The sequence below is a fragment of the Ascaphus truei genome, chromosome 6 (assembly GCF_040206685.1).
Source record: "Ascaphus truei isolate aAscTru1 chromosome 6, aAscTru1.hap1, whole genome shotgun sequence".
NCBI lineage: Eukaryota > Metazoa > Chordata > Amphibia > Anura > Ascaphidae > Ascaphus > Ascaphus truei.
Window position 1 is genome coordinate 130,113,049 of NC_134488.1, and position 27,212 is coordinate 130,140,260.

General features: G+C 46.6%; 1 protein-coding gene across 4 annotated transcripts in view; it reads right to left on the reverse strand.

Moving 5' to 3' along the window:
• Positions 1-5,829: 5,829 nt before the first annotated feature.
• The window catches only part of IGLON5 (IgLON family member 5), a 305,924-nt gene continuing 284,541 nt past the window's right edge, over positions 5,830-27,212 (reverse strand). Inside the window, exons 5-8 of one of the 4 annotated variants that reach the window (XM_075606322.1) lie at positions 24,053-24,184; positions 22,315-22,435; positions 18,442-18,596; positions 5,830-7,898 (exon numbers count right to left, since the gene is read on the reverse strand). In XM_075606322.1, coding sequence (XP_075462437.1) covers positions 7,798-7,898; positions 18,442-18,596; positions 22,315-22,435; positions 24,053-24,184 — 509 coding nt within the window. In that variant the 3' untranslated portion in view covers positions 5,830-7,797. Of the gene's footprint in view, positions 7,899-18,441; positions 18,597-22,314; positions 22,436-24,052; positions 24,267-27,212 lie in introns of those variants that run through there. The other 3 variants (XM_075606323.1, XM_075606325.1, XM_075606326.1) reach the window with 3 other exon arrangements.

The window sequence follows — 27,212 nt, forward strand, 5'->3', positions numbered from 1 at the left end:
TTGGAAGTATTATCATTCACCCAGTAGCACAAGCACTCTGCCTAGGGGTGACACTCGACTCCTCTCTCACATTCAAAAGGTAGCTAAAACCTGTTGCTTTTTCCTCCACAATATTACAAAGATACGCCCTTTCCTCTGTTGCTCGAATGCCAAAACTCTGACACAGACACTCATTCTCTCCCGTCTCGATTACCGTAACCTCCTGCTGTCCGGCCTTCCTGCCTCTCACGTGTCTCCCCTACAATCTATCCTAAACGCTGTTGCCAGAATCACTCTACACTTTCTTGAATCTGTCTCAGCGTCTCCCCTGCTGAAATCCCTCTCCTGGCTTCCGATCAAATCCCACATCTCACACTCCATTCTCCTCGTCACTTTTAAAGCTTTACACTCTTCTGCTCCTCCTCACATCTCAGCCCTAATTTCTCGCTATGCACCATCCCGACTCTTGTGTTCTGCTCAAGGATGTCTTCTTTCTACCCCCTTTGCATATAAAGCCCTCTCCCGCCTTACACCCTTTTCACTGACTGCCCCACACCTCTGGAATGCCCTTCCCCTCAATACCCGACTAGCACCCTCTTTATCCACCTTTAAGACCAACCTTTAAACACACCTGCTTAACGAAGCATATGAGTAGCTCCGTGGCTAATACTAGACACATGATACATAAAGCTTGGCCCCTTGCTGACGCACTTACTAGAACGCCCTCCTACTGTCTCTGTACGTTCTTCCTACCAATTAGACTGTAAGCTCTTTGTAGCAGAGACACCTTTTCCTAAATGTTACTTTTATGTCTGAAGCCCTTATTCCATGATCTGTTATTTGTATTATTTGTTATTTATATGATTGTCACGTGTATTACTACTGTGAAGTGCTATGTATATTAATGGCGCTATATAAATAAAGACATACATACATATGTAACACGTGTCCCCCAACAACCTCACTTAGGGACCAGTGTATGGGAGTGGGCACATGACCATGATTGCACGGTGCTCTCCCTGTTTGTTTGCAGGAGGTCTGAGTTGTCTGCCAGATGGTAAAGAGACAGGAACAGGACTGGCTCGCACAGGTCTCTGGGTTCTTCATGGTGGTGTCAGCGCCTCCAGCGGTGATGGATCCCACGGAGTGTAAGTGTCAGCCCCAATCACTACACAATTACCTCCCTCCTGCCCAGGAACTGACACCAGAGGCAGAGGTATCTTGAAGGGTACTTTATTGCAGGGCACTCTGCATCAGCTCTTCTAGCAGCATATATCACACTCCAATCGCCCCAGGCTTTCTAGGCGGTGCACCTTCATCACTAGTGCTCTCATTCAGGTGGTCTTTAGGCTAGCCAGCCTAAAATGAGCAAGCTTACCCCGCCATGGGGAAGACTCACAGCTCCCACCTTACTCCCTGAGGAGCAGGGAGCTCCAACATCCACCTCCTCACACCCTGAGGTGCAGAGGCAGACTCCTCTCTCTCCAGGGCTGAGAGGAAGACTGCTCACTAACTTTGGCTGCTCCCATAGAAACCTCTAGAGGGGGCGGGCTCATGGAGTGTACCCACCTACAAGGGGCTGTACTATTCCAGTAGTCACCTACACTATTCCAGTGCTCACCTGCACTATTCCAGTAGTCACCTACACTATTCCAGTGCTCACCTGCACTATACCAGTGCTCACCTGCACTATTCCAGTGCTCACCTGCACTATTCCAGTGCTCACCTGCACTATTCCAGTGCTCACCTGCACTATTCCAGTAGTCACCTACACTATTCCAGTGCTCACCTGCACTATTCCAGTGCTCACCTGCACTATTCCAGTGCTCACCGGCACTATTCCAGTGCTCACCTGCACTATTCCAGTGCTCACTTACACTATTCCAGTGCTCACCTGCACTATTCCAGTGCTCACCTGCACTATTCCAGTGCTCACTTACACTATTCCAGTGCTCACCTGCACTATTCCAGTGCTCACCAGCACTATTCCAGTGCTCACCGGCACTATTCCAGTGCTCACTTACACTATTCCAGTGCTCACCTGCACTATTCCAGTGCTCACCTGCACTATTCCAGTGCTCACGTACACTATTCCAGTGCTCACCTGCACTATTCCAGTGCTCACCTACTCTATTCCAGTGGTCACCTGCACTATTCCAGTGGTCACCTACACTATTCCAGTGCTCACCTGCACTATTCCACTGGTCACCTGCACTATTCCAGTGCTCATCTGCACTATTCCAGTGGTCACCTGCACTATTCCAGTGGTCACCTGCACTATTCCAGTGATACTCTAACTCGGTCCACCAGGCCAGGCTTTGAGGCTATCCCTGTTGGTAGCCCGAGCCCTTGATGAAACCGTTTGAGCCCCTCTGCTCTATTCTCTCTTGTCTTTGCACATTAGATCTTCTTTCTCATTGACTTTACCCCCTGTACCCGGAACTGTCACAGTTCCCAGTCATTTCTTTACCGCAACCGCCACCATTTCACATTGCTCCTGAATGCTCCTGGCCCCAGCTCCCCCTCTCTCCGCACATCGCTCTTTGCTTTGGCATTTCTGTCACCCCAAACGATGTCTTGTACCTAATTTATACTCTTCGGATTGTGAGTCTCCATCATATCACCTCCCCCTTTTCCTTGACCGTACCTGTTCCTGTGTGACTAGCAGCTCTATAAACTCTTTCAGGAAACTTTTGCTGGATCCCATTTGGACCTATTGCTTTGACGCTTAACCTTGCAAGTATAACACGGACATTGTCCCCTTTAATGCACTGTATCCCCCCATCCTTCCTATACACATCACTCACTACATGCAGCGTACTCTCTGTGACTCTCCCCCCCCCCAAATACTTGTGTAGCCATGCTGGGAAATGGTCTGCAGTTGTCTCCCCTGCTGGCAGTAAACCTGGTAAGTTACAGGGATGCCAGCAGTAATCATGGAGGTTTGCCCTCACACCCTGGTGAGGTGCCCTATGTATGGATGGGAGTGGCTACATGCTCTGAGTCCACAGTTAGTGACATCAGAGATGTGCCTGTTTCCTGAGGTATATAAGGCACAGCACTGCTCAAAGTTAGTGAGTGGGAGGGAGAGCGGTGGAGAGAGTTACAGGAATAAATCTGTGTTGAGACTTGGGAAATGAAGGGCCCACTAGTGCAGTAACTAGTGGCCCACTTTTACATTAAGCCTGACAAGGCCACACTGTGTCCAGGGACCTGGCACAGGGGTGATCTCCCTGCGGGGAGAGGGGATCCCACTCCATTGGGAGGGCGTACCTTTTCAAGGGACAGTACGGCGAGATTTGCGGCTGAGCTGATCACTGCAAGGGGACAGTTTGCTACATCAACAATAAAGATGCCCTGTTCAAAGACAACCCCACTTTGTGAGTGTGAAGTTACTCTCCAGTTGAAGTCACCACCAAGAAGGAGTTCCTCATCAGACCCATCTCCCTGCGGACGCAGAGATCCTGATGAGGTGGAGGCGCTGCACGTGATATAGGTAGGACTCGCACACACTACCTCAGCTGCCTGTCTGGATTGACAATCCCTGAACACCATCATGCGGGACACTCAGGAGTCCTGTTGTCTACAGGTGCACCACCAGACACGACCATGTAATGGGGACTGGTTAGACCACAGGGGCCAATATGAGATTGGGTGGGTCATACTAGAGGGAATACCCGTTACACTTGTTTGGGAATTCTTCTATGTTGGAAGATGTCTGGATGTAGATACATGTTTTTATTTTAGAAGAGGCCTTTTGCTCCTTCTGATAAGACAATCAGTAATGGTGGCTTTATGCTGTGCCGCTGCTTGTGATTGTAAGACAGCAGAGGTGCTGCCTGGAGGGAGAACCCCAGTACCGTGATGCAGACTTAGTCAGTCTGATAGAGCATTTGCAAATACGCTAAAGAGTACAGTAACTAATGGCCTCAGAAGTCAGTCAAAGAGTCAGAAAGTTCACACCGTTCAGTCTGCTGAAGGCTGGGCACCTGGGCTGACAGTCTATAGAATGCGATCTGGTGAACTAAACTGTTTCTACTTATTTGTGACTGTCTGTGGCCACTTCATCAGTGGATCCAACTTATACCCCTGATGAAGTGGCCACAGCCACAAAACGCATAGGGAGTTTGCCAGTTCACATCCTTGCTAAATGCAGCCAAGATCACAGTGAGAGCTCACCGACTTCTGACATCATCGTTTGCTGCCCAGGCACACTACTGCACTCTGTAGGGTCTTTGCAAATGCCCCATCAGACTGCCTGCATGTGCATCGTGCTGGGAGGACTGATTTGCGACAAGCACTTTTCTTTTTTCTATTTGTGAGCGCATTACTTACCTTTGCATAACATTTATTATTTATTAATAAACGATGAGGGCTCATGTCTCGAGCTTTTTTCTTTTCTTCTTCTAATCTTTAAAGTGAAGAATTCCAGGCGTTCTTCCAGGAGATCAGCAGACACACTAGTGTATATATAGGTTCAATGTATATATTAATGTATGTGTATCTTTATTGCAGCACACCATCCATGTACGGAGCGTTTTAATGATATAACTGTAGTCAATGATATCACTGGTCATTATTACCTAAATAAGACTATGACATAGTGTTTGATAAGATTCTCTGCTTTTTCTACATCTAAGGCAGGGGTAGCCAACTCCAGTCCTCACTGGCCACCAGCAGGTCAGGTTTTCAAGATATCCCTGCTGCAGCACAGGTGGCTCACTCAGTGGATCAGTCATGATGATTGAGCCACCTGTGCTGAAGCAGAGATCTCCCTAATACCTGACTTGTTGGTAGCCCTTAAGGACTGGAGTTGGCCATCCCTGATCAAAGGGTTCTCACATTACCTGTGCTTTTATTATTGTTAATTGTTCACTATTGGTTATTTGCCTATTTATACAGTACTGTATCACTGCATTATTTTTCATAGCGTACAGCAGTGCAAGCCTTTTTTTACTACAGTCAGGTGTTAGCAAAAAATACAACTTTTTAAGATATTTCATTAAAAAAAATAGCCGACCCCCCCCCCTAAAAAAATAGCCAATTTTTAAACAACACATTTAAAGGGATTACTTCCTGTCCGACTACGTTGGATTGTCAAAAATCTGTTTGAGCCCGATCTATAGATTCCAGACCCTTGTAAGTAGATGGTTGGCTATTTTTCTGTGTTAGAAAATGGCAGCAAGGCACTCGTAAACTGAAGAAAAAGTATCTTTATTGAGGTTACATATTCCTCCTACGCGTTTTGGTCCCAGCTGAGACCGAAACGCGTTGGGGGAATATGTAGCCTCAATAAAGATACTTTTTCGGCAATATGAGTGCCCTCCTGCCTTTCTACTATTGTATCTGTTCCATAACAGGATCTATTACAGGATTAGACCCCCGACAACATATGGCGCCCCACTATTACCTGTTCCAGTACGGTGAGTATTAGGAGAGCAAGCTCTTACAAATCTTTTTTCTAAATGGTTATTTTTCTACCCAGGTGACTAGTGCCACCAGAACTCAAAATGTAGAGTTTGGTTTTCATAAAGGAACTCACCCCAGGGTAATAAATGTACAGACACTGTGCCCTGATTGTGACCCTTCTCTTTTTATGCTGGTGTATGAGGGGTGGCAGGGTGAGCTTGTGCCCCTGCCATGAATAAATGTTTTTATAGGTAAAGTTCGGCAGTGCTATATGTAGAGATGTCACCCATATGGATATTTGGGGTTCTGCACCAGACAATAGCATTTTAATGGAAAAGTACTATTTGCTGTGGCGCCAAATCAGTGAAGTCGACTGCAAATCGGTGGGAATGGACATGTGGGACACGTGTATAAAGGTGGCGTTTGCATGTAAATTACCACACACTCTGCTATAGAGTTTTCTCTCTCTTATATTATAACACTTTTTACATTTGTTCGCCAATATTCACAAGTAACTTTTTTTTATCTTTTTGCAAAAAGAAAAACAAAAGAAAACAAATTGCCTTGAATTTCCTGTGATGAGCCATAAAGTGCCCCCGACATAGACGCAAAACCCCACGCAGGAACCATGACTGAAATCCCAGAATGCATTGCTTTGACGCACAGCTTGGAAGCTCTTGTTGGGCCCATTTTTCGGTCCCACGTGTATCTGTTACAAACAGGTGGACGGACAAAAAGACGTCAAGGACGAAGACACGCTTGTGGGAGGCCCGCCATTTTGGAGACACCAGCAGGAGCGCCCTGCTTGACAGATTTTTTTTTGGTGGGCGATGGGTGAAGTGCTTGTATTGGGTCCTGGTAATTATAGATCTTGTAACACGTTGGTGGGTGACAGAAGTTTCCAAAATGTTGCTTATCCCAGCCTCTTCCATCTCCACACCAGTGTATGTCCCAAACATGGCAGCCCGGGAGGTCTGAGTCCATTTCCATGTCAAAATAACACAATGAGTAACGACGGGCCCAGGACTTGCAGTCAGTGATAGGACCATGCAGACAGACAGCTAACAGTCAGACAATACTCAAGGCCCCTTGATCCCCTTCTTTCTCTTCTAAAAAAGGGGAATAGGGTCTTTATAATACCCACAAGAATGTCACAGACACTGGTGATGAATGGCAGGCATATGAAACAGTGGCAGGTTTCAGGGACTGTGCACCCTCCCTTATATATCCCAATCGAATGGTGGAAATGTCGACATATTATACGTGGACCTCCCTTATCTTTCAGCTCTGCAACATGAGTGGTTCAACTTTCTCAGTCGTACATTTTAATTGCCTATCACTCATTGTTCCCCGGTCCCCCTAGTCAACAGCTGTACACCTCGAAATGTTTATTACATGCCACATTTGAAAAGTCTGTTTCAGGTAGTTTCCCAGAGTTCCAGGAGTGCTTTAAAATGGGTTTGCAGAAGGATTGGAGAAACAGGTACAGTACACTGACAACTCAAGTATCATGATTCACCCCAAATTATACTGTATCAACTTCATTTCGGAGGTGATGAGCCGTGAAGATCATTTGTTATTGAAGGTATAAACTAAAGCCAACTCGTTACAACACTTCTCCCGGTACCTTATGTTACTCATGTCCCATTTCTCTCTGCCCCTCAGTCTTTTTCTTGCTCTAGGTCGTGCAGGAGAACATCGGCTAATATTTAGCATTCAGGTTCAGAAACAGTTGGCAATTTACAGTAAAGAATCAACACTTATTGGGCTGGAAGTCTTGGTGTGTGCGGGACGAGAGGGTATTGAGAGAGTCTCGGTGTAATGGTCACAGTAACAGTGATAGAGTGCTAGGGAAGTGAGGCCAGCCGAGGGACCGGCCTCTCAACGTTTACATTGGGGTTGTTGGGTCTTTCGAGAAGATCAAATTGTAAATGAGATGTGGTGGGGGACTACAATGAAACATTAGCCCTTTCAGTGCCAATGAAGGTTGCAAGCTCCAGCACTGGAAGGGTTAACAACAATGAATTACAGTCTTCTGTATCTCATATACCAATGAGGTTCTTCTTCGTCTAATCTCGCTTGGTGTCTCTTTCCGCCTTGTTACACTCTCTCTTCATTTGTTTCCTTCATAATCTAAGTTTCTCTCCTCCTCTATCGTTCAGCCACATTGTTTCTCCGTCACGTACTACAGTATATTGTCTATCTTTTTTTTCATCTGTTAAATCCACCTCTCTCTTCTCTTTCTTGGTAGACGAGTCAATGACGCGGTTTCGAAATGCATAATTTGTTCCCTCACAGTGTCGGATTCCGTCAAAAAAAATGTATTTTTATTGATATTTTTTATTTTATTTGTGGGTAATATTTTATTTTTTTCTGCCCATTGTGAGAATTTTTTTCTGGATTTTTTTTTTAGATTCTACGTAGGACGTAGACGAACATGGAAGAGAACAAACCAAGTAGCAGAGGAGAAGCTGGGTAAGTCACACCGTTATTGAGACTGAAGCCAGGCTCTAGAATAGAGAGAAACAGAGTATTAAAGTAAGCATTTAAACGCAAGTAAACACAAGTCCTATATACTGTAGATATGATAAACTATCTAAATGGTATAAAACAATAATGGTAGACAGCACACTTGAAGCAAGGTAAATATGATATTGTTTGCAGGGTGCAATTAGGAACAGTGAGAGGACCCCAGTTCCTCCCAAAACAATATATAAACACACGGAAATGTTCCATTAGAAAAATGGTCAAAACCCGGAATATGCCAAAATGTGAGTGGTAATGAAAAAAGCGAAATCTACAATAGACTAGGAGGGAGAGAGACACGGGGAGAGAGACGGAGACACGGGGAGAGAGACGGAGACACGGGGAGAGAGACGGAGACACGGGGAGAGAGACGGAGACACGGGGAGAGAGACGGATACACGGGGAGAGAGAGACAGAATAACCCAGACCCCGACCAAGGACTTTACGGTTGAACTTTCGATCTTTTGAGAATTATATTCTCCTACTAGGGTCTGGACTTATTGAACTTTTGCTTTATTCTATTTCATAGCATTTTGTGTTTGGTTGTGTTCTATATAGTGGGGTTATAAAGGTCTAGGGAAGTACCATTTTGTCCCTTTGGACTTGAGGAAACGGGTCTGAGGAAGGGGTTCTTACCCTGAAACGTTGCCCCCCTTGTTACCCCCCACCCCTAATTTTGTTGTTCCCTCCTCCTTTCACATTATGGTATCCCTTCCCTTGTATAGTTTCCCCACACTATTTTTAGGGTCCATTTTGTGGATTTCCTGCTAACGTGACATTATTCCAGGTTTATTGTAGATTTTGCTTTTTTCATTACAATTCACATTTTGGCATATTCCGGTTTGTGACCAGTTTTCTAATAGTCAGTGAGTGCTGGAACATTTCAGTGTGTTTATATATGTAAATGGTAGTTGCACCATGTATTCCCTCCTCCCCTCCTCCCCCACACCCCTGCCCAAATTGATTGCCTGTGAAAACATTTCAGAGGATTTTCCAAGGCTAAAATGATTCCAGAAATCACACATTTCCAGTAACAATTCGCAGCTTCCTCAACAAACCAGAGATTAGTCAGAATACGCAAGTGGTTCAATAATGTGGTAACTCATCAAGACGGAAAAAGAATCAAAAACGGAGGAGGTGGAGGGTAAAGAGGAGGACGAAGCTTCTATTTTAGTAGAGTATTCATTGACTTATATACTTCCCAAAACGCACAAGCATTCCTGCATGGGGCCATCCCGTTAAAGCTGCAGTTCAAGCAATATCCTGCATGTGTGTTTTTTTTAATAAATCAGTTCTGTAGTAAGAAAAAATACTTTTAGCATTTTCTGTTTTAAAAAAACAACAACTTTGAAAGACCAATTTTCTTGTATTCTATTTTAACAAGCATGTTTGTTCCTATAGCAACCATTTACATTCCCCAGATCTAAAGATGTCGCCAAACTTCGCCGATCAATAGACGGAGAACGAATTGACCGGCAGCTATGCAGTTCTTTAGGTAAGTAGAGATTGCCCACATGAAACTATTGAAGTAAAAAAAAAAAAAACTAAAAAAAAAAAACTTTAAAAAAACTTTAAAAAAACGGGAGCTTGAACTACAGCTTTAAGGTGCGAATATCTGCATTAGGGGTCATTTGTGTGAACATTCGCCATCGAACCGAGTAAATCGTATTGAAAATTTGTTTTAACATTTGCCGATCAAATGCTAACATTCGTTAAAAAGGGAGAGCGGAGCGGAAACGCCGGCAGGTTTAGGTACATTCGCCCACGTTTCTCCATGTCTAATTCGAGGTCGAATATTCGATTGCAAATTAAATTTTGCAAAAAAATTAAATAAAAACTGCCCGACTTCACGGATCGAATTTTGACACATTCGCTCAAAGTGTTAAGTAAACAGGCAGTGCGAAAAATCCTTTTACAGTGCTCATGTTATACATGTAGAGACGGGCGAATCCGTCCAATTCCGTTTCCTAGATTTTCTCGCATTTCCCCCCCCCCCTCCCCCAAAATCAATTTTTGCGGTGTACAATTTGGATTTGGTTGGTTTTAATCCGCGTGGATTAATCAAAAACCGCCATTGGATACGACCCGTGGGCGGATTTGTAGAATCCAATCCGTGGATTTAGCAATCCATTGGCGGATCCGTCCACGGGCCGCGGAATCCGCGGAGTGTATTGGTAATAATAATAAAGGAATATCCGCAAAACCCGAGTCGCCATTTTTTGAGATTGATCCGCGGACTGAAGCAACCGGCTGATCCGCTGCAGATCCCCCCCTCCCCTCCCCCCCCCAAATGTGCCCATCTCTATATACAGGTACAAGCATTGAACAATTCTATACAATCTTGTACGTGGTTGCAGCCACTGACCACACACAGCGCACGTGTAGAATATGCGTGCACCACCACTGCTTTGTCAGTGTGAACGCGCATGCGCCGGCTGTGCGGTCCGGTGACCTTACATGTGGGCCGCCATTGACAATACAACGCATGCACACTATAGTTCACCCACAGCGCCACCTTGTGACTGAAAGTGATAAATCGCTTTAATTGGTTTAGTTACACACGGCGTTACACCAATAGCACGGTATGCTGACGCGCAATTTCCCGCATGAGTGCGGCATACATGAGGGGAAACCCCGCATTTATAGTTGCAATAATGCTGGCTACATCTGTATGTATATGGAGCAGGGGTAGCCAACTCCAGTCCTCAAGATCCCCCAACAGGTCAGGTTTTCAGGATATCCCTGCTTCAGTACAGGTGGCTCAATATGACTGAGTCACCTGTGCTGAAGCTGGGATATCCTGGAAACCTGACCTGTTGGTATCTCTTGAGGACTGGAGTTGGCCACCCCTGATCTCCTAGAATCTCCAAAGAGGAATATGACATTATGTTGAGTCCGTTCCATATTGTTTCTCTTTGCACAAATGTATTACAGTATGGTGCTTTTGTGCCAACGTTGTTCCACAAATCAGCTGCTCCTCGCCCTCTTCACATCCTGGAATCCTGTGAGAAGCCATCGTATCTCAGGTCTATGAATGCTTGTGTAGCACATGTTTCTCCCCCCTAACCCCCCCCCCCCCCGGCGTGCTCCCTGGTTTGATAAAGCGCTCTATGCGTGAAACGCGTTAGGGGATCCGCCAGGACTCTCCTGTCATGTTTTTTAATTAATAAACTTTTTTTCACGGTCACTTCGTCCCGAGCTCTCGCCTTCTTCCGGCTGTGCACTGGCTCTTTCCTACTCCGTGGAATCTCCGTGTAGTGCGGTGTAGTGTATTGTAGTGTGTTATAGTGTAGTGTATTGTAGTGTGTTATAGTGTAGTGTGTTATAGTGTAGTGTATTGTAATAATAATATTATAATAATAATAATTATTATCATTACTATTATTATAGTGTATTGTAGTATAGTGTGTTGTAGTGTGTTATAGTGTAGTGTGTTATAGTGTATTGTATTAGGGTGTTGTGTAGTGTGGTGCCAAGTGACAGCAGAAGGTAGAGATATAATAACTAGCACACACAGAGGGAGCATGGTTGTCCCCTGGGCTCCGGCCCAGGCTATGGATGGAGTAGGCTATTAACAGTGCTAATGAATGGCAGAGGAGAAGTTATTGCAGCCACAAATTCTGCTCGCTGAGTAATCGCAGGAGGAGCGCTTCTTTCACATTCCGGAAAAAACAATAATGAAATAGGGCGGCTCATAAATGACTGACGAGAAAATCACTCGTGTGTTGAACTTATTATACAGTTCCCTGGGGGGCGCCAACATTGGGGGACTCAGAAGGAGTTTAACCCCGGGGTGGTCAACTGCAGTCCTCAAGGGCCACCAAAAGGTCAGATGTTCAGGAAACCCCTGCTTCAGCACAGTTGCCTCAATCAGTGGCTCAGTCGTTGATTGAGCTACCTGTGCTGAAGCAGGGATATCCTGAACACCTGACCTGTTGGTGGCCCTTGAGGACTGGAGTTGGCCACCCCTGGTTTAACCTTTTCAGGGCTGAGCCCTCCAGCACAGGTGGAGTCAGGAACACAAGTCACACACGATTTAGAACTGGAGGACATCGCAGAACAGGTGCAAACACTCACACACACACATGTACACACACACACACATGTACACACACACACACATGTACACACACACACACATGTACACACACACACACATGTACACACACACACACATGTACACACACACACACATGTACACACACACACACACACACACACACACACACACACACACACACACACACACACACACACACGTACACACACACACACACACACACACACGTACACACACACACACACACACACACACACATGTACACACACACATGTACACACACACACGTACAGAGGTATTACCCCCCTGCTATCACGTTAAGCGCTCCTGGAAAATAATGGAAGCATTCATATTGTTTTCCATCGCGCTCACAGTAAATCTCGCCGTAATAACGGCATAGTGCTAACGCAACGCGCCTGATTAATAGGTGTAATAACGCCTGCTACAGCCGTAGTTACACAGCCGCCTTCCCTGTGCTGGGGAAGGCTGTAGTCCCACTCATTAGAGCTGAGCTGATATCTTCTCCAGCGCAGGGAAGCGGCTTCCAATCATACTGACCAAGGGTCAGAATCCGCTGCTCGGATGCTGGAGATGTGATGGGAAATATCTCCCCCCTCCCCCTCCGGCGCAATTACAGCGACATGGTGGAACGCGGGACGCTGTTTCCTGGAACGTTGAATGAAGGGGTTTGGGATTTACTAACTTTGAGGGAACAAATCCGTAGCATTATAATAATTAAATGATAATTCCTTGTTTTATGGAGAAAATGCTGAGAACTACTTGGAGACGGAGGGTGAATCGGCACATACAGTTTCATTTTTGGAGCTGGTAAAATAACAATCTTCAGAACTAATATTAAAACAAGCAATCTGAGAGGCACTTAAAAAAATATGCTGCCGTTGGAAAGGCATAAACAGCTGCCTCTCTGTTCCAATCAATCCTTCTGTCAGTGTAACTCAGCAGCTACAATGTATCCTTATATTACTAAGGTAACATAATCTAGCTCAAACTGCGGGGAACATTGGCAACACATGATCACAAACAGGAAAGGGCTACAGGGAGCCCTTACGTGCCCTGAAGAAGCGTTCACACGTGAAACGCGCGCGTCGGCCACCTACCTACTGCACACGCGGGAAGCTTTCATTTTGAACATAGCCTTGTATGGGAATTGCCCCACGCTATTGTACAAACAGCTACCCCCTGTGTATATTTACTGGATCGTGCATGTACTATTTCGTTGCGGGATCCTCATGCCCCGAGGGGCCATTTATCAGTCCACCTACTAGCTAGGCATGTCCTCGAGCATATCAGCGCTGATATACCCATGATCAGCGCAGATATAGGGGACTATGCGGTAACCAGTCAGACCTGTTCTATTTCCACCTGGTAAAAGGTATATATTTGTTGTCTATTGAGGGGTGGGGTGGATCACGGGTCTACGTGACCTAACCTCACTATATTCACCTCCCGCTGATAACATATGCTTAACCAGCTGTGAGCACTGGCAAGTTCAGGACACACACACGGCGTTTCCTGGCTGTCTCCTGAGCAGTATCATAAGTGATCTGAGTTGTGAGTTATTTTTTCAAGCCTGTCTGGTTTGACTATTGCCTTAGAGTGAACTCTCAGACTATTGGTACGGCAGGAGTTTCTTAAACCCTCGTATCATTGTGGTGGCTATACAACAATATACCCACTTGCACACCCCAGTATCCCGTTTATTAAGGGTTATTTATCTGCGTGTGCTGGGGGATTGCATTTACTACATACACCGCACCTACCTGAGGTAAAAGAACTGTTTTCAACAGCTGCTATTGATAGACCACGAGGACACAGTCTCCGGCAGGAGTGTATATGTGTCTTTACTAGCACTAGCGTTGCATGTATATGCTGCCTTTAGAATTATTCTAAATACGTTTCCACAGTGATCTGCGCATGGTGCTTACAGATTATCCACAATACACCTTCTGCAACGACAGTACTATAGTGGTTCTATATCAGTGCCTTACTTATGCCATATGATCTCACACCAAAACCTCAAAGTACTTATACCTTACTGATTGAGGTTTTTTGGTTAGTCCAAACACCCACAATACGGGGACTCAATTTATAGGTTCGACTCCCGCACCACATGCTAGAGTGTGTTAATGTACACACTATACAAAGTCTACCTACACAGCGCGTTACTACATACGCCCTGATACATCTTTATTGAGACACACTTTGCCCAGTGGGTTTAAACGGCCCCTCCACCTATATCATTAGGTAGCTATCAACATAGTACTAGATCCCAAAATCTATTAGGGATCTCCATATGTACATCTACCCACCTACCCATAGATGGGTTACTTATGATACAGTCACGTGCTTTTGATTACTATTTAATTGTATTTTAACCCCCCTTTTTTTATTCATTGGATATCAATAAAGTCTTTTTAACTTTATAATTACACATATAGTGGTGAAAGAGTGCTTGAAGACTGGGTTCCTTTTTCTTCTGTGCACAACACATGATCACAAACAGGAAAGTGTTACAAAGCTCTTGCACTGCCAGGGATTTGCGCTAAACCTGCTACAGGAATCAAAGGATGCTCAGTATATTAAAACGGCATTAAAAGATAAAGAATAATAATCAGTGTTCGACAAACCTATACATTTGCTCGCCCCGGGCGAGTGGATTTAACCCCCGGGCGAGTAAATATTGGCCCAAGCAGCACACGTTTGGTACTAGGTGGCGAGTAGATTTTTTTGTGATTTGTCAACCACTGATAATAATCATTTTAAAACAATGCCGCAAGTATTATCTAATACTATAGAACTGATTTACTAAAAAAAACAAAAACACACGTAGGATATTGCATGGATTGCCTCTTTAGCGCACAGGGAGGCGGTTTTTATGGACTGCGACAAAAAAACCCTCAACATTTGACATCAATCTGCTGATTTTTTTTAAAAAAATGCTGCAAAACAGAAGAACACAAATATCACGTCAAGATCTGCGAACAGCGTCACAATTATACAACGAAACATTCAAATCGTTTGAAAATTAATCCGAAGAATTAATCGCTGGGTTTATCTCGCTTCAGGAAAGAGACCATTCCAAACCCAAAAGGAAATGTTGTACCTCTAGGGCTACAATAATCCCAGATTCAGAACCTGGTACCTCTAGGGCTACAATAATCCCAGATTCAGAACATGGTACCTCTAGGGCTACAATAATCCCAGATTCAGAACATGGTACCTCTAGGGCTACAATAACCCCAGATTCAGAACATGGTACCTCTAGGGCTACAATAACCCCAGATTCAGAACATGGTACCTCTAGGGCTACAATAATCCCAGATTCAGAACATGGTACCTCTAGGGCTACAATAATCCCAGATTCAGAACATGGTACCTCTAGAGCTACAATAATCCCAGATTCAGAACATGGTACCTCTAGGGCTACAATAATCCCAGATTCAGAACATGGTACCTCTAGGGCTACAATAATCCCAGATTCAGAACATGGTACCTCTAGGGCTACAATAATCCCAGATTCAGAACATGGTACCTCTAGGGCTACAATAATCCCAGATTCAGAACATGGTACCTCTAGGGCTACAATAATCCCAGATTCAGAACATGGTACCTCTAGGGCTACAATAATCCCAGATTCAGAACCTGGTACCTCTAGGGCTACAAAAAAGCTGTGTGTGCTGTGCACGTGCTTAGTAAGTGAAACTTCTTTCTGTGTTGTCAGCAACATATAAAGTAACAATAATATTATTACTGCTTAGAGCATGAGTAAATTTGATTGGCGGGGTCATGTTTATTGGCAGCAGTACCAGCATCATGGATGTTGAGCGGGTGGGGGAGCTCACGGGGGGGGGGGGGGGGAGCTCTCAGGGGGGGGGAGCTCACGGGGGGAGGGAGCTCACAGGGGGGTGGGGGGGAATAGGCACATCATTCAGGGGCGGTGTTCGGCGCATCACTGGGGTGTGTGTGTGTCAGAGTGTGCGTGTGTCAGATTGTGCGTGCGTGTGTCAGTGTGTGCGTGCGTGTGTCAGTGTGTGCGGGTGTCAGAGTGTGCGTGCGTGTGTCAGTGTGTGCATGTGTCACAGTGTGCATGCATGTGTATGTGTGTCAGTGTGTGTGTGTGTGTGTGTGTGTGTGTGTGTGTGTGTGTGTGTGTGTGTGTGTGTGTCAGTGTCTGTGTGTGTGTGTGTGTGTGTGTGTGTGTGTGTCAGTCAGTGTGTGTGTGTCAGTGTCTCAGTGTGTGTGTGTATGTGTGTGTGTCAGTCAGTGTGTGTGTGTGTGTGTATGTGTGTCAGTCAGTGTGTGTGTATGTGTGTCAGTCAGTGTGTGTGTATATGTGTCAGTCAGTGTGTGTGTGTGTATGTGTTTCAGTCAGTGTGTGTGTGTGTGTGTGTGTGTGTGTGTGTGTGTGTGTGTGTGTGTGTGTGTGTGTGTGTGTATGTGTGTCAGTCAGTGTGTGTGTGTGTATGTGTGTCAGTGTATGTGTGTCAGTCAGTGTGTGTGTGTGTGTGTGTGTGTGTGTGTGTGTGTGTGTGTGTGTGTGTGTGTGTGTGTGTGTGTGTGTGTGTGTCAGTCAGTGTGTGTGTCAGTCAGTCAGTGTGTGTGTGTGTGTGTGTGTGTGTGTGTGTCAGTCAGTGTGTGTGTGTGTGTGTGTGTGTGTGTGTGTGTGTCAGTCAGTGTGTGTGTGTGTATGTGTGTCAGTGTGTGTGTGTGTGTGTGTGTGTGTCAGTCAGTGTGTGTCTGTGTGTCAGTCAGTGTGTGTGTATGTGTGTCAGTCAGTGTGTGTGTGTGTGTGTGTGTCAGTCAGTGTGTGTGTCAGTCAGTCAGTGTGCGTGTCAGTCAGTGTGTGAGTCAGTGTGTGTGTGTGTGTCAGTTAGTGTGTGTGTGTATGTGTGTCAGTCAGTGTGTGTGTGTGTGTGTGTGTCCTGTCCCCTCTCTCCTGACTCCCCCCAGCACACTTGTCCTCCCCCCAGCACCCTTATCCTTTCCCTGCAGCACCCTTATCCTGCCCCCAGCACCCTTTTCCTCCCCAGCACCCTTTTCCTGCCCCCAGCACCCTTTTCCTGCCCCCAGCACCCCTTTCCCGCCCCCAGCATCCTTGTCCTCCCCCCAGCCCCTTTCAGCAGCCCCCCCCCATCATTCCTACCAGATCGCGGCACAGAGGCGATGGAGGCAGTGGCGGGGGGAGGAGGGCAGCGCGCCATCGTCAGCTGGAGCCAGCTCGGAGGGGAGCGCTGCAGCGATGCCCCTTCTGATGGTGCTGTTGGTGACGCAGCGCACTCAACCCCCTCCCCCCCCCCCCATTACCGGAGCAGGAGCCGTTCCATGCCTCGGCCGGGGGAGGCCTGCAGGGGCACGGGCATGCACCAGGAGGAGAGGCCGCGGGAGATCAGGGCCTGCATAGGGCCCCGGGGAGCAGTGTGGGCTGCAGTGTCCCTGTGAGGAGAGCCATGGCGTCTTGAGCGTCGCCATGACTACCGTGCATGCGCGGCATATCAATGGGCGGGGAACGGCGGCAGTTAGGAGTGGCTGTATCTCCTCGGGCTGCGGTCCGGCACCGGGTCTCCGAGCCGTGGCATCCGGTGTGGGGGAGCGTTAGGAGCTGCGGCGGCGAGTAAATGTTGAGCAGGTGGGGGGAAGCGTGTAAGCGGCCGTGTGGGGGGGAACAAAAACGGTTAGGAGCGGCGCCGCTGCATGTGATTTACCAGAACACAGCCCGGCCTCAACTGCCAGCACTGTGACGTCACATCCGTTTCATTTTCTGTCCCCACAATCCATTTTTGTCCCATTACGAATGAGGTGCCACTAAAGAAGTTTCACTTCAATAATCCCAGATTCAGAATCTGGTACCTCCAGGACTACAATAATCCCAGATTCAGAACCCGGTACCTCTAGGACTACAATAATCCCAGATTCAGAACCTGGTACCTCCAGGACTACAATAATCCCAGATTCAGAACCTGGTACCTCCAGGACTACAATAATCCCAGATTCAGAACCTGGTACCTCCAGGACAACAATAATACCAGATTCAGAACCTGGTACCTCCAGGACTACAATAATACCAGATTCAGAACCTGGTACCTCCAGGACTACAATAATCCCAGATTCAGAACCTGGTACCTCCAGGGCTACAATAATCCCAGATTCAGAACCTGGTACCTCCAGGACTACAATAATACCAGATTCAGAACCTGGTACCTCCAGGGCTACAATAATACCAGATTCAGAACCTGGTACCGCCAGGGCTACAATAATACCAGATTCAGAACCTGGTACCGCCAGGGCTACAATAATCCCAGATTCAGAACCTGGTACCTCCAGGACTACAATAATCCCAGATTCAGAGCCTGGCTCTCCTAGAGCATGTTGGCTGCAGATGGTACAGTACTCTAGGGCTGGTTGGCTAACAGAATGGGTACAATAAAGGAATAATTGTCATTACTTACTGAGTAGTCGCATGCTGGCATTAAATGAGCCGAGTTTATTGGATGCCAGGCAAGTGTAGTTCCCATAATTCCTTGTGGTGACATTTGAAAACAGGAGCATAGACCAGGTCCTCTCATTCTGAATCGCTAAGCCTTCCATTCCTGCAATCAGTCTGCTGAGAAAGAAAGGAGAGAGAGAGAAGGGGGGGGGGGAGAGAGAGAGGAGGAGGAGGGGGAGAGAGAGAGGAGGAGGGGGAGAGAGGAGGGGGAAAGAAAGGAGGAGGGGGGGAGAGAGGAGGGGCGGGGAGAGAGGAGGAGGGGGGAGAGGAGGATGGGGGGGGAGAGGAGGAGGGGGGGAGAGGAGGAGGGGGGAAGAGGAGGAGGGGGGGGAGAGAGAAGAGGAGGGGGGGAGAGAGAAGAGGAGGGGGGGGAGAGAGAGGAGGTGGGGGGAGAGAGAGGAGGAGGGGGGGGAGAGAGAGGAGGCGGGGGGAGAGAGAGGAGGCGGGGGGAGAGAGAGGAGGACGGGGGGGAGAGAGAGGAGATGGGGGGAGAGAGAGGAGGAGGGGGGGAGAGAGAGGAGGAGGGGGGGAGAGAGAGGTGGAGGGGGGAGATAGAGGAGGAGGGGGGTAGAGAGGGAGAGGAGAGCAAAAGAAAGGAGGAAGGGAGAGAGGGAGAGAGACAGAAAGGAGGAAGGGAGAGAGGGAGAGAGACAGACAGGAGGGGGGAGAGAGAAGGGGGGAGAGAGGACAGGGAGGGAGGAGAGCGAAAGAAAGGAGGAAAGGAGAGGGAGAGAGAAAAGAGAAAGGGAGAGAGAGGAAGGATAGTGAGAGAGAGAGAAAGAGGGGGGGAGAGGGGAAAGGGAGAGTGAGAGAGAGGGGGGAAGAGGGAGAGAGAGAAAAGAGAAAGGGAGAGAGATATAGAAATATAAAATCTGTAGCATGATGCCACAAACAGAGTTCTCATTCTGTCTTATATTGCAATTCTCCAGGGGTTCTCAACTCCAATCCTCAAGAGCTACCAACAGGTCAGGTTTTATGGACATCCCAGCTTTAGCACAGGTGGCACAGTCAAAGACTGAGCCCCTGATTAAGCCACCGGTGCTGAAGCAGGGATATCCATAAAACCTGACCTGTCGGGGAATCTTCAGAACTGGAGTTGAGCCCCCCTGCAACACTCGACTAACAACTATTCATTATAATAATAATAACTATTTCATATAGCGCTTTTCTCCCAATGGGACACAAAGCGCGTCACAATTACCGTATAGCGTGTGCTGTACGCAGAACACAGGATTTCTACAGACACACTCCCTGCCCCGTGGAGCTTACAATCTGTGTTTTTGGTGCCTGAGGCACAGGGAGATAAAGTGACTTGCCCAAGGTCACAAGGAGCTCAGGAAGTCAACTGGACACTATTCCAGAAAAGCAAAAAGTGTCTCAATAAGAACTCTGGCATTCCAAAGAGGTAAATAGTCCAGAAACGTGAGGAAAAGTCCTCTCAAAGACTTTCCTTTATTTACGGCAATGCAATTATCTAAGCTGCCAATCTCTCTGTTCTGCCGTGATCCGTTGCTGAAGATCCTGCTTCCCAGGGCACCCAATATTTATTTTATTTATGAAATATTTTACCAGGAACAAATACATTGATAGTTATCTCTTGTTTTCCAGTATGTCCTGGGCATAGAGTTACGATAATACCTGGTTACATTAAATGAGCAGGGTTATACATTCAATTTACAGACATTTCATGGGCAGTTAGAGATAATATATGATTATGGGCATAAGCAACAGTTACAGACAAGGTTAAAATTGTGTTAGGAGGGGTAGGATAGGCCTGCAATGTGCTGTGTTAGAAGAGGTAGGATAGGCCTGCAATGTGCTGTGTTAGAAGAGGTAGGATAAGTCTGCAATGTGCTGTGTTAGGAGAGGTAGGATAGGCCTGCAATGTGCTGTGTTAGGAGAGGTAGGATAGGCCTGCAATGTGCTGTGTTATGAGAGGTAGGATAGACCTGCAATGTGCTGTGTTAGAAGAGGTAGGACAGGCCTGCAATGTGCTGTGTTAAAAGAGGTAGGATAGGCCTGCAATGTGCTGTGTTAGGAGATGTAGGATAGCCCTGCAATGTGCTGTGTTAGGAGAGGTAGGATATGCCTGCAATGTGCTGTGTTAGAAGAGGTAGGATATGCCTGCAATGTGCTGTGTTAGAAGAGGTAGGATAGGCCTGCAATGTGCTGTGTTAGAAGAGGTAGAATAGGCCTGCAATGTGCTGTGTTAGGAGAGGTAGGATAGGCCTGCAATGTGCTGTGTTAGAAGAGGTAGGACAGGCCTGCAATGTGCTGTGTTAGGAGAGGTAGGATAGGCCTGCAATGTGCTGTGTTAGAAGAGGTAGGATAGGCCTACAATGTGCTGTGTTAGAAGAGGTAGGATAGGCCTGCAATCTGTTGGTTTAGAAGAGGTAGGATAGGCTGCAATGTTCTGTGTTAGGAGAGGTAGGATAGGCCTGCAATGTGCTGTGTTAGGAGAGGTAGGATAGGCCTGCAATCTGTTGGTTTAGAAGAGGTAGGATAGGCTGCAATGTGCTGTGTTAGAAGAGGTAGGATAGGCCTGCAATGTGCTGTGTTAGAAGAGGTAGGACAGGCCTGCAATGTGCTGTGTTATAAGAGGTAGTACAGGCCTGCAATGTGCTGTGTTAGGAGAGGTAGGATAGGCCTGCAATGTGCTGTGTTAGGAGAGGTAGGACAGGCCTGCAATGTGCTGTGTTAGGAGAGGTAGGATAGGCCTGCAATGTGCTGTGTTAGGAGAGGTAGGATAGGCCTGCAATGTGCTGTGTTAGGAGAGGTAGGATATGCCTCCAATGTGCTGTGTTAGGAGAGGTAGGATAGGCCTGCAATGTGCTGTATTAGGAGAGGTAAGATAGGTCTGCAATGTGCTGTGTTAGGAGAGGTAGGATAGGCCTGCAATGTGCTGTGTTAGAAGAGGTAGGATATGCCTGCAATGTGCTGTGTTAGGAGAGGTAGGACAGGCCTGCAATGTGCTGTGTTAGGAGAAATAGGACAGGCCTGCAATGTGCTGTGTTAGGAGAGGTAGGATAGGCCTGCAATGTGCTGTGTTAGGAGAGGTAGGACAGGCCTGCAATGTGCTGTGTTAGAAGATGTACTGTAGGATAGGCCTGCAATGTACTGTGTTTGGAGAGGTAGGACAGGCTTGCAATGTGCTGTGTTAGAAGAGGTAGGACATGCCTGCAAAGACTGAGTTACTGATTGAGCCACCTGTGCTGAAGCAGGAATATCCTTAAAACCTGACTTGTTGAGTGGCCCTTGAGGACTGGAGTTGGCCACTCCTGGTCTATATCATTATATGGGAATACATTTGTGTGGAATATTGACTTCTTTTGCATCCCAGAGCACCTATTGAGGTACTTTTGGTCCTTTGGAATATTGTTTGCGTGTCTATTTAAAGCATCACCATATATTGTAAGGTTATACAATTATTTTTAAACGCCTGAAGGATTTGGGTGTGTTTCTATATTGTTTTGAATAGAAGTCACTTGGACATTGGAAAGACATACAGTATGTAAAGGTTCCCAATCTCCTCTTTCTGTGAGTTCCTACTTGAATCTGTGGTGGGAGAGACAGATTCAATCAGTTGTACATCCTGAATGCCTCTGTCCCCGTTTCACTCTGCAGTCGGCTGGATAAGTTATATGTTCCTCTTGTATGTATCATTACTGAGCATGTTGTCCTGTGGTGGGGCGCACTGACTCAATGAACCATTGGTTGCCACCTTTCTCTTGTAGGGACCCACAATGTACCCTTTGCTTCTGGACTGGTAGACTTTTTTTATATTATCTGGTAGAGGGAGCTCTTCCTCTGATTTTCTTCTTGTAGGGGCACTCACCGCTTGTCATCCTTGAACCATTCAAACTCTGCGGGTGGCACAGCCATAGCGCCACAGCGAAGCACCGCCGTTTTGCCCAGAGGTGATTGGGCGTTCTTCACGTCTGTGATGAAGGGAGGATCTAAGGAGATGGTAAGAAAAGGTAATTTAATGGTTAAATGGTAAGGTGGGAGATCAATGCATGCTCTGATACTACCCCATTCAATAACCTTACAACCAACCACGTTCTCTTCTGGTTCCTCCTAGAATCCTTCTCATATGTCTTGCCCTTATTCCCAGCTTGATATCTGTCTCCGTGCTTCTTCTTCCCAGAATTCTCCCTTTCTTATGTTGGCCCTATTTACTGAACTCTTTCTGCTTTATCTATCGTCCCTTCCTTCCCAGAATGCTCTTGGTTTCCGGGCATACAGTGCCAGAATTGTCTGTTCCCGTGTTCCATGACTTTGTCAAACCATTTGCCAATTTCCTACTGGTAAAGAGAAGGGTAAATACTGAACTCTCCCTTACTCTGGTTTCTTTATTATCACTGAAAGGAAGTTTAATTAATTGTGTGTCCTGGGGTTAATAATATCTTCACTTGATGGAAAATAGTCTCCCTCATTGGAATAACAGTCAATTGACTCATGCTTCATTGGTGTCTCAGTTGTTTAAGAATTATATATTATCCCATTAAAGCTGTCACCAACATTGGACATAACAATATACCAGAATTCTGTGTTTATACTGGCCATATGGATTTTCTTTAACTCTGTTTTTAACAATCTTTGCTGAACATGTTAATATTTGATTTGATCTATTTTTTGTCCTGCGAGGACTACAGTGGATTAATGGCAGCGATGTGCGTAATGGGTTAAATCTAGGTGACTGATGCCTTTTCTTTGTTTTCTTTCCCTTTTTTTTTTTTTTTTACAAAAATCGAGCATCTATAAGTATTTTTAAATAGTTTTACAAATCTTGTTTATAAACATGGTGATCCGGGCTTGGGAGGCGTTTGATTTCCTCTGGCTGCTCCATTTCGTGTAATGTCACATTGTAGTCAACAGGAGTCGCCCAGACAACCTCCCCTCTGTCTCTCTCCTCCGCCCTACCTTTGTTGGCTGTCTGATAAGAGGGTCGCAGGATAATGTAAGAGGAAACACCTGATTGGAAAACACTTCCTCATCCAAAGGTCCAGAAGGGAATTTTTGTTTTGTTTATAAAGAAACATAGTGTATGCGGCAAATTCCTTGCTTTTAGCACAGTCACATTTGTTTAAGGAAAACATTTGTTTGCTAAATAACCAGGGATTGCACCTCCAATGAGGGTTACTATATTTTCTGTCCCTTTCCAACAATTTATTTGAATAATTTTCCTTTTTATACAAAATTGAAGCCGGGGGACCTCCAGCTTCCAGAGTTACCTCCAAAGGGGGCGCCGGTATCTCTCTGCCGTTTTCTTCAGTTTAAAGCTCTTGTGGGCCAATAGGAAGCCGCACCGGATGATGTCACAGCTTTCTATTGGCCCGCAGGAGCTTTGAAAAGCGGACATTTTGTGAACCCCGGAGCAGCTACCGGCACCTACTACGGAGGTAAGTATCTCCGGAAGCAGGGGTCCCCAGAGATTAAATGAATGGGGTTCAGCTCCGGAGACCCCCTGCTCCAAACCTATGTAAAAAAAAATGGCCACTTGGATGGCGTCTTTCCATGCCCTGAGTAGATTTACCGCCTTTCTAGAACAGAGACCCTCCCTTGGCACTCACAGTTGACAGTGATCAGCACTTTCTTGCTCTCGGGAATGGACACTCCGTTGGTCGTGACGCACTCGTACTCTCCGGCCTGCTGGCGGTTTATCTCCGTGATTTCCAAGAACTCGCCGTCGCTGGTGAAACTGTCTGCGGGGCGAAGGCGGGGGGAGGGGTTTGGGGGAAGGGAAGGAGTGAGGGGTGTCGGGTAGGAATGAGACACAAACACACACTTACAACACAGAAACACAACATGAACGTTATCACCTCAAGTGAAGAGGCAGCCACGTGTAGCCGAAGAAAGAACACAATGTTCCATGCAAGAAAACGTGTCCAGGGGGAGGCTGAGCACCCAGGGGGGAGGCTGAACCCCCAGGGGGGAGGCTGAGCCCTCGGGGGAGGCTGAGCCTGGAGGTAAAGGGCCTATTGTAGGTTGGGGGAAAGAATATTGCAATCATACCAACAAGAGGCTAACCTCTTGGCTGCCGGAGTGGCCAGCAACACATTGCTTAGATTGTAAGCTCTTTGGGGCAGAGACTGCATTTTAAAATGTTGCACATGTGAAGCGCTCATCCCCGATACGCCGTACATCTCATGTTATTGTCTTGAGACGTGCTATGTACATGGATAGCGCCATAGAAAGGAAAGTATACCAACATACAGAGCTCTGCAATGAGTTGGTGGCCTATCTGGATTCAGGAAGAGCAAGGGGTGGACAACTCTAGTCCTCAAGACCCCCATCCCCCCACCCCCCCCCCCCCCCAGAAACATCAGGTTTTAAGGATACCCCAGCTTCAGCACAGGTGGCCCAATCACTGGTGTTGAAGATGGGCTATCCTTAAAATGGGGTTTTAAGACCTGGAGTTGAGCACCCCCAAGATAGGGGTTTCTTAAGAATTTCTGACATCCGAATTGAAAATAGACATCCCCCCAAAAATGCACATGATAAAGACTCCAAGACCCGTTAAGGCCCCCCAATATTTATCATGCTCGGAAGCAATTTAACCACACTGGGCTTGGAGAAAGTGAGATTGATTTGCGGGCAGCGTCGGTTCCTCACAGAGGCAGTAAGTACCACCGGCTTCTGATTTCGCTTCTCTGAGGTCCCCCACCCCCGCCCCAGATACTGCCGTACAAGTCACACCTACGAGGAGTTCTCACGTTGGTGGACTCGGACTGACCTGCAGAGAATATACATCCAAATGCTGCCATACAAAAAAATAAAACGACACTAAAAAGTGAAACGGGTATAAGTGAATCAGTAAAGAACCACACGCGGCAAACAAGCTCGGTTTTCCTGGCATGATCAACATGTGCGCCGGTGTTTGTTATTCACGGCTATTCCTCAACGCATTGTCCAGCTCGAGAAGACACATATGAACCATTGGAAGACATTGGAAGACATTGGAGTGGGCGCACTGTGGTGTCATCTGCTGTCTTACGGGAGTGCACCATTTACCAACATGCCTCTTAGTCACCACGTAAAACCTTTTCAGGGTCCTAAGGAAGAATTTTATTCGGAATGCATCACTCATCTGTATTATTTTTGCTAGTATTTTACTATGATTAGGTGCAATTTGTAGTTATTTATGAGAGGAGACCCTGTTGGATAAGATGGATATCCTATTAATAATAATTATATTTTGGGGGCGGATTTGGATCTGCAGTCAATCGGACGGTTCCTTCGGTCCGCGGATTTCAGTGGATCAATCTCAAAAAGGGCGCTTTGCGTTTTTGCGGATTTTTTATAATTATTATAATTACCGACACTCTCCGCGGATTCCGCCGCCCGGGGACGGATTTGTAAGATCCAATTTGCGTATTTGTAGAACCCAACCCGCCGATTCAGGAATCCATTGGTGGTGGAATCCGCGGGTTGGATTTTACAATCCCATCCGCGGGTCGTATCCAACGGCGGTTTTTGACGAATCCGCGCGGATTAAAACCCACCCGATCCGTTTCCGGATTTCACACCGCGAAAACGGATTTTGGGCTGAAAAATGCGAGAAAATTCGGGAAACGGATTTGGGCGGATTCGCCCGTCTCTAATAATGACGTCCTTTCCATGATGTTGGGGAATAAAGAAACGGTTTCAATACATATACCGATAATAGGCAAGAGTTCTGCCATTAAAGTGTTTTCCTGTAACTGGTGAGAGAAGGGGGATTTTACTCTTAAGACAGGGTTACCGAATCGGAGACGGGGTATCGGCATTTGTTACAAGGCGTTACTAGCTATAATGATCCAACTGGTATATGTACGTGGGTGATGCTGGGTTTTAAGCGGGAGCTACAATATCTGAGCAGGACCAAGGATGGACATGAAAGCAGGATCCTGACTTTTTAGAGGAAGATTCCATTCTTGTCCACGGGGCAATAAATGATTCTATCTTTTAAGGCAGGGGGGCTCAACTCCAGTTCTCAAGTCCTCCCAAGAGGTGAGGTTTCCAGGATGTCCCTGCTTCAGCACAGGTGACTCAATCAAGACTGAGCCTCTGATTGAGCCACCTGTGCTGAAGCTGGGATATCCTGAAAACCTGACCTGTTGATTGGGGAGGGGGCTTGAGGACTGGAGTTGAGCGCGTCTGTTTTAAGGAGATAGTTTGGAAATCTGCCGGAATCGGATATATGTTCAAGACGACGATTCTGACTTTTAAGTTGGTGATCTTCGTGTACAGTAAGTGAGCAACTCACGAGTCTGAGAAGGAGTGTGATATAAATTAGGATGTGGGCAAGGTGGGAAATATATCCTACTGGCTGCCTGCAAGTTCAACGACGCACCTTTTCAGTGAGGGCGAGCTTGATGCTGATGGGGGTTTATTAGAAACGAGATCAGCACAAGCAGCTTCCTGCTATATAACTCCAGGTTACCGTGTGATACATGCTACGGGGGGTCTGCCTTCAATTCTCTTCCTATTACACCGAAAGTTGCTAACAGACCTGCAAATGGGAATATCAAGCCGCCATCACGCTTCCGACCTCGTGCTATACGCCTGATTGTGGCAGGTATGGCAGAAGCAGCGTTATTTACTTGTCATCTTAACTACAGGAAAACCGAGATTTACAGTCATGCCATCATTATTTTTCATCAAAACACATCTTTGGCCACTATGTGGCAGTCTAACTTTCACAATCAGCTGCAGTTTCCAGGGCAAATGTATTTCTAGGTTGATAATTAG